At 62.5% G+C, this 16249-nt stretch overlaps 3 protein-coding genes across 4 annotated transcripts; all 3 read left to right on the top strand.

Annotated features, from left to right (window-relative positions):
- Window positions 1–48: 48 nt before the first annotated feature.
- On the top strand, window positions 49–2977 carry CHLRE_06g306200v5 (uncharacterized protein). The gene is made up of 6 exons (XM_043063713.1): window positions 49–221; window positions 370–462; window positions 883–1066; window positions 1304–1473; window positions 1813–1948; window positions 2210–2977. The coding sequence occupies exons 1-6, from the start codon at window positions 78–80 to the stop codon at window positions 2386–2388; spliced, it is 906 nt and encodes a 301-aa protein (XP_042924419.1). The 5' UTR covers window positions 49–77; the 3' UTR covers window positions 2389–2977.
- A 231-nt stretch (window positions 2978–3208) lies between these two features.
- Window positions 3209–11004, top strand: CHLRE_06g306150v5 (uncharacterized protein). The gene is made up of 16 exons (XM_043063712.1): window positions 3209–3721; window positions 4187–4291; window positions 4594–4713; window positions 4956–5158; window positions 5450–5777; window positions 5954–6100; window positions 6339–6629; window positions 7027–7128; window positions 7275–7601; window positions 7807–7842; window positions 8157–8281; window positions 8754–8822; window positions 8923–9007; window positions 9178–9455; window positions 9611–10038; window positions 10211–11004. The coding sequence occupies exons 1-16, from the start codon at window positions 3431–3433 to the stop codon at window positions 10246–10248; spliced, it is 2973 nt and encodes a 990-aa protein (XP_042924418.1). The 5' UTR covers window positions 3209–3430; the 3' UTR covers window positions 10249–11004.
- Window positions 11005–11158: 154 nt separating this feature from the next.
- Window positions 11159–13451, top strand: CHLRE_06g306100v5 (uncharacterized protein). 2 transcript variants are annotated; one of them, XM_043063710.1, is made up of 3 exons: window positions 11159–11342; window positions 11870–12144; window positions 12902–13451. In XM_043063710.1, the coding sequence occupies exons 1-2, from the start codon at window positions 11184–11186 to the stop codon at window positions 12122–12124; spliced, it is 414 nt and encodes a 137-aa protein (XP_042924416.1). In that variant the 5' UTR covers window positions 11159–11183; the 3' UTR covers window positions 12125–12144; window positions 12902–13451. The 2 variants fall into 2 exon arrangements, with proteins under 2 accessions (XP_042924416.1, XP_042924417.1); XM_043063711.1 differs by having other exon boundaries at window positions 11870–12435.
- The last annotated feature ends 2798 nt before the right edge of the window (window positions 13452–16249 follow it).

Raw genomic sequence — 16249 nt, 5'->3', positions numbered from 1 at the left:
CAATAGCTCGCTGTTGGCCAGAACCCACGTCTACACTACATTAAAATGCTATTAGAACGACTATGACGACGCCGGTGATGCCAAAGCAAAGGATCGAAAGGAATGGTGGCCCTTCGCGAGCCATCCGCCCACGTTCCCTGGCGACAATAACATTTTTGATAATACTTAGCTCTATAACGGGAGGACGGGCTGCCTACAACGCCACCGCTTACAAGATAGCGGTAGGGTTCGCCTCCGCCGCGGCTGCTGTCCCCGCACGCGTGCCGGACTGACGTAGCCGGGCGCTTACTACCTGGGGAAACCCTGCCGCGTGTGAGGATGCCTCTTGGACGTTGGACTGACGCATACACTCATTGCAACGGCTTGCAGGCCGGCGGCAAATATGTGTCGTGCGGGTGGTACACCATCGACGCCACCATGTGGGCCGACAGCACGTCGGCATGGATGTACCTTACGGACCTGGTAAGGCGGGTCAGGGGGATGTAGCCATGGTCGTTGGGGCTGTCAAGAGTCTAGATGCGGATAACAGCAGCTGCTAAGAGTAGGAAGAAAGGTGGCATGGTTGGTGGCAGGGTTTCCGCGTGCATGGCTGTTGCCGTGGTTGTGTGAAGGAGGTCCTGCCGCGTCGCTCGTGCACGGCCTACACCGAACCAGGATTTCCGAATACCGTACGTGGCAAAAATGCCAGAACGAGTACGTGGTAGAATGTGCGCATGGTAGCCGCGCCTGGAGCGCGGTTCGGGAGCAGCCCACTCTCCGTGCCGGTTCGCCTGCCGCCCCGCCCCGTCCGCCTGCTGCCCTCTGGCACCAGTAAACCCCACACCCGCCACGCTTGTCTGCCACTCACCTCCTCTCCATTCTCTTACCCCTCTCCCCGCACAGCCGTGCGATCCGCTGACCCAGACGCCCTGCAAGCCGCCCTCCGACCCGGCCCTGACGCCTGTGTCGTGTGTGGGGCTGGCCACGTGCGAGCGGTCCACCTCCGCACCCAGCGCCGTGCCGCTGTGCCTGGTGGTGGCCAACACGGACGCGGGCGCGGTGCTCACAATAAACCTGGACGTGCAGGGTGCGTCAGCGGGGACTGGGGGCTGGAAGGTTGTCGGGAGAGACCCCGGGGAGGGAGGGCACGCTGCGCACGCTGCAAAGGTGCCGAGTCGTTCACCGGTTCGTCGCATCCCGCCAGTTGGTCAGTGCTCACCGTCCGCACACGCCTCCGCTCCGGCGCCCTGGCGCCCTGACAACGCCACTCACTCGCGTTCCCTGTCCTGCCTGCATCCTTTCCTTGCACCCGTCTGACACACAGGCTCGCAGGTGCCGGTGGATGCCGGCGGCGGCGGCGGCTCCTCCGGGCCGCTGTCCGACTACGAGATCATCCTCATTGCGGTGGGCGGCGGCGTGGGCTGCCTCATCCTGCTGACGCTGGTGGGACTGATCAGCTGGCTCATGTGCTGCAGGAGACCGCCGCAGGGGCAGGCGAGTGGGCTGGGGCTGGGGCTGGGGCTGGGGCTGGGGCCGGGGCCGGGGGCGGGTGCAGAAGCCGGGTGCAGAAGCCGGATGGGTGGCAGGGGGGTGGGTGGCAGGGCGTGGGGAGCGGGGTAGGAGCAAGGAGGTTGCTGCGACCAGGGATGTGGGTGCGACGCGATCACCCTACGGTCGCCATACGGTCGTCTAACGGCAGATGAGCACTTGCACCACGTTGCACGTCCACCCCCCCCCCTCCCCCCTCCGCCTGCTGTCTACTTCGCTACACTTCTCTGTACCAATCCTTGCAACCCTCCCAACCCCTGCCCTGCCCTGCCCTGCCCGCTGCAGGTCCACCCGCTGGTGCCCAACGACGACATGGCGCTGCTGGCCGCCAAGAGCCGCGCCGCCACACCCGCCTTCCCGCCCGGCATGGGGCCGCGCATCATGACCGGCACCATGACGCTGCTGCCGCCGCCCGTGGCAGGTGGGGCGAGAGGGAGGGAGGTGTGGGGTATTCGTACTACGTCCGAAAGGGAGGGAGGAGGCATGAAGTCCTGGGCTCAAGCAGCGTGGGGTGCAGTGAATGCCCTGCAAGGCAGGATGCGGGCTAGCAGGGTTGGGAGAGGACGTGATTGACGGAATGCAGACCGGTACCAACGGGTACGAACCTTGGCATGTCAGTTGTTGGCACGTTCCGCTTTTTGCCACAATTCAACTCTCCCTCCCCGCCCCCAAACACACGCAGGCCTCCCTGCCTACGGGCCGCGCAGCCTGGCGGGTCCACACGCGGCGCTGTCGCCAGGGCGCAGCGCCGCCTTCCTGGCGCCGCTGCCCACCACAGCGTACGGAGCCTTGCCGTACAACTCGCCCGGCGCATCGCCCGGGGGCACAGGGGCTATACCCGCCGCACGCCCGGCGCAGTAGCCAGGTCCGGCACGTGCGGCCCTGCCTGTCTGCCGCCTCATCGGCGGCAGCAATGGCGGGGCAGCCAAGGGCAGCAGCTGCATGAGGGTTTGAGGGGGCATGTGAGGGCCCAGACTCCTCCTGGTCCTGGTCCGTGACCCCAATGTTTCAATGCTCGAGTAGGACTGGCCCTCGGGTTGTGGGCGGCGTGGGCAAGGTGAGTCAAGGTAATGCACGCGCGTGAAGTTGATCATAATTACATCGTTGTTAGCTTATGAATGTCATAGGCGCGTCATAGGTCGTATGTAGGTATACTACTTACGTCTATGTGAGACCCTGTGATGGACAGCTGGACAGGCCGGTAGCTGGACAGGCCGGTAGCTGGACAGGCCGGTAGGTCACCACCACATGGGCTGCTGCGCCTGTGTTTCCCTTGACAAGACTCTTGACCTGCATTTTCGACGTAACTATGTGGCTGCAAAATGTACGTCACTACTTGCGAGACGGGTTCCAATGACTGAACGAATGGGTGTGAAGAGAAGCTCTTGATGATTGTCAAGGCCTGCGCAAACTGTTGATAGATTCGTGTTGCATGTAACCAAGCATGTGATCCGTGGCTTCCAATTTGGGTTTACGGGGCAGTATGCATGTGTTATACAGACGGGGGCGGGTCTTGTGTGGCATGTGGTGCCATCAGGGCAGGATAATAAAGACGAGGCAGGGCAAGGAGCTGGCGTGGCTGGCGCGTGCGGGGTGAAGGGGCAACGCCCATGAGGATCGGCCCGCCCGCCAACGTTTCTGCCTGTGACCTCGATAAGTTTACAAAGAGTTTACTCAAAACGTTAAAGCTCGGAAACTTACAAAGAGCTGGCAGGAGCTGTCAATCGGAGCGCTTCCCGCGCAAACTTAGTGTTGACCTGGAGAGTCATGTCCTCTCTGTATCGCGCTTTAGTTGATGTATTTAGGTAATATACAACAGGGATACTATTTAGCCTGACCGTGCACCGCGTCTAGTGCCAGCAGCAAAGACGTTTAGAGTCCAGGTGACTCGCTCAGCGCCGATATGAATCGCAGCAGCGTCTGCACTCAGCAACATGGCTCCTTAGGTAACTCGCTCGCTGGATGCCCAAGGTGCCCGGCACGTTCGCATCGTGCCTCCACGTCGCGCAGCCTGCGCCTGGGCGTTGCTGCATTTGATTGGTTTCGCCTCAACAATCGCGAGAACAAGCAGCAGCCCTCGACGGCGACTGTCCCGCGAGAGGATGGTTCGGTGGCGGCACATACAGTCGCGCCCCCCGCGCCTGCGCCCGCACCGGCACCGGCACACAAGCGTGATTTTCTGGAGGCACGGCAGGTGGGAGAGAGCATAAAACCTAGGATGCAAGCACGCAGCGCAGGAGCAGTAGTAGGTGTCGGAGACATATGACCAGCGAGTCACCACTACATATACGGAGGGACTGCCGCGTGAGGGACTGCCAGCGTGGGGGACTCAGGGGGGACGAGTTTGGCGTCGGTCGGTTTTCCAGCTGTGTTCCCCAGGCGGATCATTTTACATAGCGCGCATCCAATCACCCCACGGAATCGCCAACACCCGGTAGCGCAGCAACGTGGCCCGCGAGTACCTTCCAGGCGCACGTTACGCAGGGTCGATTAAGAAGTCAACCACCCAAGCAATTGCGCACAGTTTCTCGCAACTGTGACTCGCCTGTACTCCCGCTCTGAAATTTCACTGAAGACTCGTGTGCACGTGTATGTCAGGGGTTTCAGTGTTTAATGCCCTGCGGACCCTAGCCAGCACCGCTCACCGGACACACCGCAGGTGTCGCTCTTCCAGCTGTTTGACTCGTCCGAGTTTGTCTTCGACGTGCCGCCCTACCAGCGCCCCTACGCCTGGCGCACCAAGCAGATTTACGAGCTGCTGCAGGTGCGTGCTTGGGTGCTTGAGTTGTACAGCGGTAGGGCACACAAGGGATGGGGCCGGCTTGGGTGTTGTTGGTTCTGGCCACTGGGTGCGGAGGTTAGGGGGCGCGGCGTTACAAACCGTTTGCGAGTTAAGTGCACGCTACCTGGGCCCTATGGGTAGAAGCCTGGGGAGGCCCGCTGAGCCCGTAAGAGTGGAGTCTCCGGGCCCCTGTTGACCAGGCAACACAACGTTATGCTGCATGCTCTCACTTTTGCTCCCACACACGCATGCACGCACGCACGTTTGCGTGCTCATAACAACAGGACTTTGTGAGGGCGTACGAGTCCAGGCAGGAGTACTTCCTGGGTGCCATTGTGGCCACCCGGGCAGCATCCGGGGGCGCAGCCGGGGGGGCAACCGATGGCGCGCATACGCCGTACCAGGTAGGCGGCCACTCGGGCTGCCGTGCGGGTGGGCGAGAGGGAGGGGGTGGGCTGTGTGTCACACACACACACACACACACACACACACACACACACACACACACACACACACACACACACACACACACACACGCACACACGCACACACGCTTACACGTGCTTGCAACGGATAGGAATCAGGCCCTCCCTGATTCCGGCGCTGCCCGCGTGTTGATGCTGCTCCCGTACGTGTCCCACCGCAGCTGATTGACGGCCAGCAGCGGCTCACCAGCCTCATGCTACTGCTGGGCTACCTGCGCCACTGGGCGTCCTCTGCTACAGCCGCCCCCTCTGCTACAGCTGGCTCTGCTATAGCCGCCTCCGGCCCCGGCCCGGGCCTGGAGGGGCGGCTGCGGCGCATGCTGTATCTGGAGGCGGACCCGCTGGACCCGGGCAGCACCGGCAGGTGGGGGATGGCGGTGCGGGTAGTACCTTCTTGAACCCCGTGGCTGCTGGCACGTGTTGCTGGGGGCTGGGGGTTTGGTGGTTGAAGTGGTTGTGGCGGCGCTTGTGGCGGTGCTGGCGGTGGCCGTGGTGGCGGTGGCGGTTGGGCAACTTGACCCGGCTAGAGCAGGTGTAACCACATCAACTAGAGCGGGTAGGAGGGAGGAGGGCGGCCCACGCAACGGCCCTGACCCCGCACGTGAACTCGCCGGCTCCACACTCACCCGCGCTCACGCTCAACACACCCACACAGGTACCGGTTGCAGCTGCGTGAGCCTGACAACGCCTTCCTGCGCGCCCACATGCTGGACGGCTGGCTGCCCACTCGCTTCCGGCGCGCAGGCATCATGGCGGCCGGGGCAGGCGGCAGCGGTAGCGCTGCTGACGCCGGAGGCGAGGAGAGCGCTGGCACTGGCGCTGGCGATGGCTGGGGCATCAGCAGTATTGCTGGTGAGGTCGCGGAGGGGGCAGCTGGCGAGGTGCAGCCGCTGGCTAGCGAGTCGCACTGGCGGCTCTATGAGAATGCGACGTTCCTGAGCTCGCAGTTGGACCGGCTGGCGGCGGCGGGGCTCAATCTGCAGGTAAGCAGAGGTGGCAGCTGGAGATTGGGTGGCTTGAATTTACTGTACCGGTATTCGGTCTGGTTGCAGGAGCTTTGATGACGGCAGAGGCAGGGGGGCAGTGTGTGGGGACGTGTGTGAGACGGAGTGGTTACCTGGGATACGCATGCCACCACCAACCACTGCCGGCCACACAGGACTTTGCCTTCCACGTGCTGCGGAACTGCTTTGTGGTGCTGATGGTGGCGCGTGACGAGAACGCCTCCTTCACCATCTTCTCCTGCCTCAACGGCCGCGGCATGGACCTGACGGTGGTGGACAAGCTGAAGGCCGAGCTGCTGCAGGTGCGGGCAGGTCGGGGGCGCCTTGTGCGGGTGGGGGTACCGGACGTGCATGTCTTGAGGCCCTGTGGTTTGCGTGACTTGGTTGGGTGGCTGGGCATGCGGACTCGGGCCTGAGGTGGATGGCATGGCATGTAGGACATAGAGGGCACGGAGGGTCCTGTCAGGATACACTGATGTAGGCATGTAGCTGTCTCTTACCCGGCCATTGCGGCATCCTCCCAACCCTTTGTGGCCACAGAGCCTGAGCCCGGCAGAGCGCGCCTCCTACGCGGCAGCCTGGTCTGACATGGAGGCTGTGCTGGGCCGCCCTGCCTTTCACCGGGTGTTCACATACATGCGACGCCTGGCAGCAGTGCGCGACCCAGGACTGCTGTCAGCGGCAGCAGTTGGCGGGCTGGCGGTTGGAGGCAGTTATGGCAGCTATGGGGATGCACGGGACGGAGAGGGTGGCATGGATGCGGATGGGGCTGCGGCGGGCGTGCTGGAGTACTTCACGCGGCGCGCGGACGACCCGGCCGCGGTCAAGCAGGTGAGGCGTGCGTTGGCAGTGCGGGGTGTGCGGCGCATGAGGTGCGTGGCACGGGTGGCATTGGGGTCATGGCACAAATGGCAGCCAGATGTGTAGTGTGTGGCTATTGTGCTACACAGTGTGCAGTGCTTTGCATGCCAGTTGTTGTTTCGTGGGATGTGTGGTGTGTGTGGGTACCTGGGCATGCCCCTGCTGTTTGAACAGCACATGGTGAATGCGCTGTGTGGTGTACGCTGTGTGCTGAAGCATACTGCGAGGTGCATGCGGTCTGCCATAATGTTCTGTGCAAGGCATGCGATGTGCGGTGTTTTGTGAAGCGCGTGCAAGCCTGTACGCCCAGCCATGCATGGCAAGGCCGGCATGCTAACTTGGAAGTATGCTTTTGCTTGCCTTGCAGATCCTGCAGGTGGCTCTGGACTATGCCCGCCTGCTGCTGCAGCTGCGGCAGGCCAGCTGGGTGCCGCCACCACTGCCGCCATCACAGTCACTGCAACGGGAGGTAAGAGCAAGCTGTGCTCATACCGTACAATCAGCAAACCTTGTGCATGCAATTCTTCCCATCCACATCAGCTGCTGGGCGCTGCCTTGCCGGCGCCGTGCCGCACCGTGTTACCCTGCCACCGTGCCACATTCATTGCCACACAGCCGCTGCTGCCGCTGCCCCTCCCTGCGGAGGCGGAGGCGGAGCACCTGGCTTCCCTACATCAGCAGCACACGCAGTGGGCAGCAGCCTCAGCCCACAGCTCCTCCACCTCCCTCTCCTCGCCTGCACCCGGACAACAGGAGCGCACAGCCGGCTCCGCTGCAGCCGGCCCACAGGACGCCGCCGCTCAGCAGCAGGCGGCGCTGCTGGCCGAGCTCAACGCCCGCTCCGCCGCCCTCAACCTGTTTGCGGATGAGGCCTGGCTGCCGCCGCTGCTGGAGTTCTGCTACCAGACAGACGATCTGGCGCAGCGTGTGCAGTTCATGAAGGTGATGGGGGAGCTTGGGTGCGCTTGGCCATGAGTCCTGGGGTTAGGACGCGCTGCAGGTGCGCTGCCAAGGTTCAAATGGGACGTATGCAAAGCGCCTTGGCGCCCTGTTGTGCCGCATGGACCTGAGGCCTTGGCCTGGGTGCTGTGTTGTGTGTAGCAAAGCGAAACTGCAAGTACATGTTTTGTGTTTGTCTCCCGAGCAGGCGGCCGAGGCACTGCAGCTGCTGCTGGAGCTGCAGGTGCGGCCAAGGGGCAGGGGTGGTGGAGGAGATGAGCATGAGTACTCTAGCAGAGAAAGGGCCGGGGATGCTGGGCCAGGAGTTGTGTCACCAGGCATAGGGATCCCAGCCAAGCAATGGCCCAATCCTTGCACTGGCCCGGTCCTTGCAACGTACCATGTAGACGAAGCAACCCCGCCTGACGCCTCGTGCGGGGAACCGCCTCAACCATCGTTCGCCTCCGCACATAAACATACATACACACTCTCTCTCACACACATACACACAACGTTTTCCTTGTGCTCTTTAACACATACACACACACACACATACAGGGCGACGCCGCTGCCAAGGCCGCGCGCTGGGGAGTGGTGGCTGAGGCGCTGCTGTCACGCCCCTTCAGCCCACGCGCGGTGCTGCAGGCGGTGGCGCTCAGCAACCTGGAGCGAGCGGCATTCAGGTGCGCGCGCGCAGGTGGTGGGGGCGTATGCGTGTGTGTGTCGATGCGTGTGTCGGGACTCGGGCTTTAGGGCGCCACCACCCTGTGGTGCTGTTACACATGCAAGCGTTGGGCACAGCACAGAGCCCATGCACCTTGTGGGGCTTCGGCAGTGGCGACTGGGCTGGTCAGGGCTGTCAAACCCAATGCCAAGTGCACCTCCACGCGACGCGGGCATGTGTAGCTCGTGCCTTCAAGCCAGTGATGAGCCGCCCCATGCCTCGCGTTCATTGCTCCCTCCCCACTATCTCGGCCGCGGTGTCGGAGGTTCGGATTTGGACATGACCACCTATTCCGCAATTCCCCAACTTTCCGCTCCTGGGTTCTGGGTCTCGGTTTGCTTTCTTTCTGGGGTTGGTATCAACTCTCCCGCCCTTCCTGCCTCGCACCCCCCCCCCCCACACACACACACATCTGCACACGCGCGCATCAGGGCGCTCCTGGACGCCAAGGACCTGTACGGCACCGCGGAGCAGCGCACCCTGAGGCACCTGCTGCTCAGGTGGGGGCTGGGCGGGGTCTGGGGGTCTGGGGGCTGTCCTCGTCGAAGCGGGTGGCCGGGAACGAATGGCCTGCCTCCCGCCCGCCTCCGCCACTTGCAGGTGCGAGCCGCCCTCGGTGTGGGCGCAGGTGCCCGACATCCGCGGCCTGCACGTGGAGAAGGTGGTGCCGCAGAGCGCGCCCGAGGTGCGGGGGGCCGGCACTTCGGCGGAAAGGGGGCATCGCGTGTGCCGCACCAAGGTATCTAGCGTCTAGAATCGCTGGTCGGAGCTTTGTCCTAACAACTGCTTTCTTTCCACGTCCCATGCGCTGCTGCCGCTCCCGCCGAATGCACACACGCACCCATGCACCCCCAGGGCTCCACGTGGCGCAAGACACGCCTCAGCACGCCCTGCGACCCCCAGTCCGCCTGGCCCCCCGTCTGGTTCGACAGCGGCAGCGGCAGCAGCAGCGGCAGCAGTTGCAACACCAGCCCCGGCGCCAGCATCAGCAGGAGCACACGCGATCTTAACAGCAGCGCTGCGTCGGAGCCGGCCGCAGACGTTGCCTCCTCATTCACCTCCTCTGCTGCAGCCGCCACTGCTGCTGCAGCCGCCTCTGCCGCAGCCTCCTCATCCTATGAAGTCAAGTACTGGTGAGTTGCGCACTCCTCGTGCACCCAGCACAACGCGTAGGTTCGCCGCGTCTCGGCCGAGCACAAGACAAGACAGCTGCAACGGAACCCCCCGCAATTCGCGATTATCGTATCAACGTGTCTCAACACTTTCACACACGTGTGCACACTCGCAGGTACGACGTGCAGCGGCTGCACTGGCACGGCAAGCTCGGCAACCTGGTGCTGCTGCCCGCCACCGCCGCCACCGCCTCCGCCGCCGCCGCCGCCACCGCCTCCACTGCTCCCAGCCCTCCATCCTCCTCCAAGTCCTCAGCGTCGCCCTTGACGCAATCTGCTGCTGCTCCCCTCGCGGCATCCGCAGCGTTAGCACCGGCGCCAGCCGCCGCAACGACAGCCACCACCTCCTCCTCCGGCTCCTCTCTCCACCAGCAGCACCACCAGCACCACCACCCCAACGACTACGACGCCAAGGCGGCGCAGTGGCGGGCTGCGGGCGCCGGGGCGCGGCTGCCCGGCTTTACGGGGCCGCTGCTACAGCCGGGGGCGGGGCGCTACAGCCGCTTCCGCTTCTGCTATGACGAGTGCCGGCAGCGCCACCAGGGTGAGTCGGCGGCGTGGCTGCAGGGTAGGGCCACGCGCCACACTCTTGTCTTCTAGTACGGTATGCCCTGACAACCTCGCCACCTCAATGCATGCCCATTTCTCTCGTACAATCGCACGCCATCAACGTGTGTGTGTGTGTGTGGGGGGGGGGTGTTGCTCGCACCCCCCAGACCTGCTGGACCGACTGACCGCCGTGTTCGACCTGTGAGGAGAAGAGGTGTGGAACCCCGGCGAGCCTCGTAAGGCTATGCCGGACTGGCTGGCTGACTGGGTGCGGTGTCGTCGTAGGTGGGGTAGGCATGTAGGATGCGGCCACCGGCGCAGCAGCTGGGTTGCAGCAGTTAGTTGAGTAGTCGTGTAGACGTATAGTGCAATGCAACGTAGGCAAAACAGCACTGCAGCAGTTAAGGGGTGGCGCGTTTGAGGTGTTGCAGGTGAGTTTGGCTCTGGTGTTGATTAGCGTTGCTGTATCGTCGTAGATGGGTAGGCACGCGGGATGCACGATGCAGCGGCCGTGTGAGTGGGGGGGCATGGCATGGACGTGCAACGGTTACGTCCAACGATGAAGCAAACACGAGGTACGCAGCGCTTACACAGCCTAGCTCACTAACAAACAAACTTGCTGGAGAGAAGCTGGGGCGACGCTGTTGTATTCTCGGTTGGGCAGGTATGCTTGGTTGGGCAGGTTTCAGAGGCGCCGGTTGAGCGAGTAAGCAGCATCAGAGACTTGAATGAGGCGCGTGAAGAGTACGGAGCAAAGGGGTTCAGGCTGCAGTAGTTGTGTCAGGTGGCGGAGGTGTAGGCGGTGAGGTGGCCAGCCATACCGTAGTACCCGTGGCGGGTAAAAAGGGGGGTGCGAGGCCCAAGCAGGCCGTCGATGTATCTGCTGCATGCGCACCCGGACGGCCATGAAGGTGTGAGAGTAAAGCCATGTTATGTCGGTGAGTCCGCGAGTCACAGTTGAGAATGTCACACGCCGTGCCTCGTCTCGACCGGACATGGGGAGGGGCGGCGTGGGGTTGGGGTAACTGGGGCATGGATGGCCGGATGGGGGGTCCCGAAAGGGCGGAAAGGCGCCGGTGCACCGAACTCCTGCGTCACAGCTAATACCGTTTCCACAGCTAACTCATATCGACCTCAAAGATGAGCAAGAAGAACAATAAAGGGACAAAGCGGAAGGCGCATGACTTTGACCTGCAAAGAGAGAAAGCGGAGGCCGAGAAGCGGGCGGCCAAGTTAGCGAAGCAACAGAATGCTGGTGTGAAGAAAGTGAAGAAATCAAAGGGCGTCCGCATTCGGAAGGTGAGGGGCAAATAGATGGAAATTCGGCGGCTGTGTGCGCAGCGCTGGGGCGACCGCGACACAATTTATACAGGATTCAGAACAATAGCGGGCAGTATGAGGCTGAGCAACGGCCGCGGGCCAGGAACTGGGGCTTTCCACGTGGAGTGTTGCACTCTACGCAGCAGAAGCGGAAGCGGTCCGGGGCTTGCCCACCCAGGGCGCTTAGTGTCACTGCCGCTGCGCGCGCCCACATCAGCATCATGACATATGAGTTTTGGGGCAACGTTATGTGCGCAAGGGGCCTAGGGGATGGGGAGGGCCTGGACAGAGCGAGACAATGCACGCTCGCTCACAGGTTGCAAACACACCCGCCGACCGCGTGCAAGGCCTTACCCCAGCTCTCCATCACTCGACCTCCCACACTCTTGTCCGCACCTCTCCCGGCCTTCACCACCCCCTCTCACCATGCCCACACGCCCAGCCCGGCCTGGCCTTCCTTACCTGACCCCAACCCGCATCGTTAACTACACCCCCACACTCCACAGGGTGTGGTGCTCAAGGGCATCAAGGTGGTGGACGCGGAGAGCAAGCAGAAGGTGCGCAAGGAGCTTGCCAAGGCCGCGCGCGTCAAGGCCCGGTCGCGCATGGACGTGGACGACGGGGCGGCGGCGGCGGCTGCCGGCAGCGGCCGCGCGGGTGCCAAGAAGCGCAGTGCGCGTGTGGTCGTGCCCAAGGCCAAGGCGGGCAAGGCGGGAGCGGGCAGCAGCAAGGCGGCGGCGGGTGATGAGATGCAGGAGTAGAGGCGACTTGGCAGGGCTGGGTATGTCTGGTGGTGCGTGGGGGCGGGAGAGCTTGCGACGGGGGTGGGTCCTCGTTGGGCTGCGGTAATGCGCCCGCCGCACGAACGTGTTGGACGGTATGGTGTGCGCGTGTGGAGACGACGTGAAGGGGAGCAAAAACGTGGCATGACTTAACGTTATCGATTAATGATTCCTAAGTGCCACGTCGGATGTTAAGATGGAGGTTACTGGAGGATGGCGGGCTCGACCAATGGGCGTTGACAAATAGTGGGTCCCTGCACCAGTCGGGCCCGGGGGTGCAGGCACTGCCGGTGAGCTGCCGCTGCCATCGTCTGTGGGTGTTTGTTGCGCACTTGAAAGGCGAGCAATGGCGTCGGCTTGCTGCAAGGTGTTTTACTGCGTTGTCTCAGGGACGGGAGCAGCTTGCTCGGTGGCTACTGGCGCGCTGGCCAGGCCACCCGTGACACAGTGCGACCACGCGCGTGAAGACAAGGGCCGAGGCAGTACAGGGAGCGGTTGGCGCCCTATCAGCAGAGGCAGCGGCAGTGGCAGCGGTCGCGACGGGATGAGAAGCACTACCCTGCTGAACACCGCGCGTGGCAAACGCCGCGCCACACCACTGCATCCCCGCGCACGGACTTGTCGCCATCCTTCCGGCATAATTGGAACCATTAGTGATTTGCAGGGACACCATTCACCACAACGATTTACGCGCATCCGTCCCACACGCTGGCGTCAAATCACCACCACCCCACCTGCACCGCCACTGCCACGCAGGACTCGCCGGCGCAAGCTTCGATGTTCCGTGGTGGTCCTCGGCGCCTCTCCTCGTGCCGCCTGGCCCGCCGTCGTCTCCACCGGCGGCCTTGCTGGCTCTGCAGATAGTTAGGTTGCGGGTGCCGTTCGTAGCATGCCGGTTCAGGGACCGTTAGGCAGCAGGTGACGCTGGTCGGGTAGTCCCGGGTGTCGGGTTGTGAGTGCCCGGGCGGCTGTTGCCCGGGCGCCCGGGCGGCTGGTGCGCCTGTTCGCCTCCGGGCGCGCGCGTGCCTGTTTGGTGGGTCGGTCTAGTTCGCTGGTGGGGCGGGTGGAGGGCGGTGTGCCCGTGGCGAGGTGTTGTGGTGTACTGGTGGTTTGGTCAGTTGGCTCGCCCCCCAAAGGGGGGCGACAGCCATAGTCCTCGGCAAGAACCTTACATTAGGGTTGTTTGTAGTTGTTACTATTTCACCAAATCCTGTAGGGAATAGAGGCTGTAACGGAGTATTTGCCAAGTGCAAAAACCCTTGAAGGCATGCGACACAGAAAAACTAGTATGTAAAGTGCACCGTCCAGGCCATGAGGCCACCGCCGCTCAAAAAGCCATAAGAGCCCAGTCAAAAGTTGAAAGCAAAAGCCACAAAGCGGAATCCTCAACCTGTGTTAATCCGTGCCCTGCCTGTGCCGTGTCGCCTCCTGTCTCCTCCTGCCTCCCCCTGCCTCCTGTCGTCTCCTGACTCCTGTCACCTCCTGTAGCTGTGTCCTGGTGCTGCATCCTGCCCCCCTCTCCTGCCAGTTCAACACGCTGTTCGTGATGGAACATGGCAAGGGGCAGGAAAGCGTAGTCCCGATGTGTGTGGCTCCCACCCGTGCCCACATAAATGCGTAGCAAGAAGGGACAAGGCATTGGTGTGTGATGGGACATTGGCAAGGCAGGTTGGTAAGGTCGATGCGACCGCAATGGCTTCCGCCCCTCCCCCTTCGGGGGAAGGGGCAAGCCAACCGAGCCGGAAACCTCCCAGCTTCGCAGCGCGATGGCTCGCCCTTTGTGGGGCTGCAAAGTCAGGCAATGTATAGTATAGGCAAGGCATTGGTGCGCTGTTCAACACGCTGTTATAACTCCTTCCAGCTGCATGCCGCGCGTTTCAATCCCAAACTATACATTGCCTGACTTTGCAGCCCCACAAAGGGCGAGCCATCGCGCTGCGAAGCTGGGAGGTTTCCGGCTCGGTTGGCTTGCCCCTTCCCCCGAAGGGGGAGGGGCGGAAGCCATTGCGGTCGCATCGAGTCCCAGGCGGGGCCCCCTCGGTTATTCCAGTTTTATGTGCAGTTACGCCGAGAAACCCGAACGTAGCCAGAATTCTTGTGCAAATAATACGCCATTCAATTTGTCCTAAGCGATGCATAACTTTGCGGAAACGCAAGGAAGACGTCAGACTAGAGGCGAAGGGATTGGAGGATCCCGGCGCCGATAGCGCCATCGGGTTGCAATTCTTGTCAGCAGACGATGGCACCTCAAGGCAATAAACATTTCACAAGACATTGTAAGTGCGAAGCGCATGCGCCCTCGCCGATCGGCAAAAGCAGCGACGCCGGTTGCTTCATCTCAATGGATCAGCAGCGCAGATTTTGTGGTATCAACAGTGCATACTATCGTGGTGACGATTTCGCGAAATCATGTGCAACATCTCGGGGCCCCCCCACCCCCACCCGCCCCCGCCCCCGCCCCCCCCCCCCCCGCGCTCTCTCGCCTTGGCTCGTACAGTCCGGGCACCGGGCATCCCTCCCCCCGCACCCCCCTCCCACCCCGTTCGCAGAACTGCGACTGCGCGGAACTGGATGCTGGGAATGAGCCCATAGCCGATAGCTGGGATCGGGGGTTAATTCCCGTCATGCCGGGCCTGCAATGGTGCGCAATGCGACAGGGGGAGGGGGCAAGCCGGGGTACTGCGTAGCGGTAGGTGTTTCCCTTTGTGGTGCCTCGGCACTGACGTTTCCGGACATGGGCCTCCGCGCCAAGACATTGCGCGTCTGTGACGCCGACGAGACAAGGGGTGTCAGCTTTGTACAGCTGGAAAATGGGCTGAGCCCCTGATAGAGCAAGGGATGTGACGATGGGTACCGGCGACATGAACAGCACCCTTGCAAGCCCAGCGGGACTGGCAAAGGGGTATGCCAACGCCATGCCCGCCACGCGCGTAATTACGCCCTGTCCACACCACTCCACACATGACCCCGTGGTACCTCATTCCAAATCCCTCATAAGCACCACAAACGGCTAGCCGGGCTCGGGCTCTTGCTCCGGGGCCGCGACACAATTAAGGCGGGCTCGGCACGCATGGTTCGGCTGTTGCACAAAATTTCGACATTCTTGCCCCAAGACGCTTGTCGTAGACATATTTTGATGCATGGATGTAAGATATTCAGGGCCCGAGAGCTATACTCGCGGACTGAAGCAAGTCAAGATGTCCATGGACTCGCGAGGTCGCTTCTCGCTCCGGCCGAGTTTTCCCTTCCGCCTATTTTTCTACAATAGGGAATAGCAATTAATAATACGTGGCGCTCGCGGTTTGTGCCAGTATGGCACGCAGGCACGCAGGCAGGCACGGACAGGGGCAATCCTGGGGGGCTTCGCCCCCCCTGGTTTTGAGAAGGGGAGGGGCGAAGGACAGTCGGAGGGTTGGGGGCGAAGGCCAGTCGGGAGGCCGCTCGGGGGGCTCAGCCCAAAAATGTGTGGTGCTTGCGTTTGATGGGGATGTCGGCAGACCTACTGACGCACTACAGCTGACCTAAGCAACGCCAGGGACGCCATGGAGGCGCCACAGGGGATTGGCGCGGCCACGAAGGCCGGCCAGGAACTACTACCGACAAGGAGGGTCAGGGCGCCGAGGCGCCCTAACGCAACCAAGCGGAGTAGATTTAGCTGAGGAGAGATCCCCGAATGACCCCCATGCTCCTCGCCTCCGGAACCCCAGGCCCGGCTCACCGCAAACGCTAGCGCTGCTCACCTAAGCCGTGGGTCGGCGTCATAAGACTACCTCTTGCGAGTCCCTAAGCTGACAAGCTAGGGTGAGGCCGGTGGCGAGTCCGCTGTTGGCCCTACAAAGATAACCCCTCCAACATCATCTGACGCTAGGAATGGGTGCTGGTTCGGGACAAGGTCCCAGCGGCGCGGAGGCCGACGCAGACTCACAAACGCAGCTAGCCGTGACCAGAAGTCCGCAACCACCTCCACACCGATCCTTCGCACATGTCCCACACCGCCTGCGATAGCCCTGGTGGCGCCTGTACTACACCCAATCTTGGGTTTCGACCCCGCCCACAACCCCTCCTCCCTCCTCCCTCCACCCTCCACCCTCCTCCCTCCTCCCT

This window comes from Chlamydomonas reinhardtii, chromosome 6 (genome assembly GCF_000002595.2).
Source record: "Chlamydomonas reinhardtii strain CC-503 cw92 mt+ chromosome 6, whole genome shotgun sequence".
Lineage (NCBI taxonomy): Eukaryota > Viridiplantae > Chlorophyta > Chlorophyceae > Chlamydomonadales > Chlamydomonadaceae > Chlamydomonas > Chlamydomonas reinhardtii.
This window is presented reverse-complemented; position numbering and strand designations above follow the sequence as displayed.

Bases quoted from the DNA above. Each gene is read 5' to 3' on its own strand.
- CHLRE_06g306200v5 (XM_043063713.1), top strand. From the start codon at position 78: ATGCCAAAGCAAAGGATCGAAAGGAATGGTGGCCCTTCGCGAGCCATC. The intron at 222-369 runs GTAGGGTTCGCC...AACGGCTTGCAG, and splicing joins CCACCGCTTACAAGATAGCG to GCCGGCGGCAAATATGTGTC. The intron at 1,067-1,303 runs GTGCGTCAGCGG...TCTGACACACAG, and splicing joins AATAAACCTGGACGTGCAGG to GCTCGCAGGTGCCGGTGGAT.
- CHLRE_06g306150v5 (XM_043063712.1), top strand. From the start codon at position 3,431: ATGAATCGCAGCAGCGTCTGCACTCAGCAACATGGCTCCTTAGGTAAC. The intron at 3,722-4,186 runs GTGGGAGAGAGC...GACACACCGCAG, and splicing joins ATTTTCTGGAGGCACGGCAG to GTGTCGCTCTTCCAGCTGTT. The intron at 5,778-5,953 runs GTAAGCAGAGGT...CCGGCCACACAG, and splicing joins CGGCGGGGCTCAATCTGCAG to GACTTTGCCTTCCACGTGCT.
- CHLRE_06g306100v5 (XM_043063710.1), top strand. From the start codon at position 11,184: ATGAGCAAGAAGAACAATAAAGGGACAAAGCGGAAGGCGCATGACTTT. The intron at 11,343-11,869 runs GTGAGGGGCAAA...CACACTCCACAG, and splicing joins AGGGCGTCCGCATTCGGAAG to GGTGTGGTGCTCAAGGGCAT.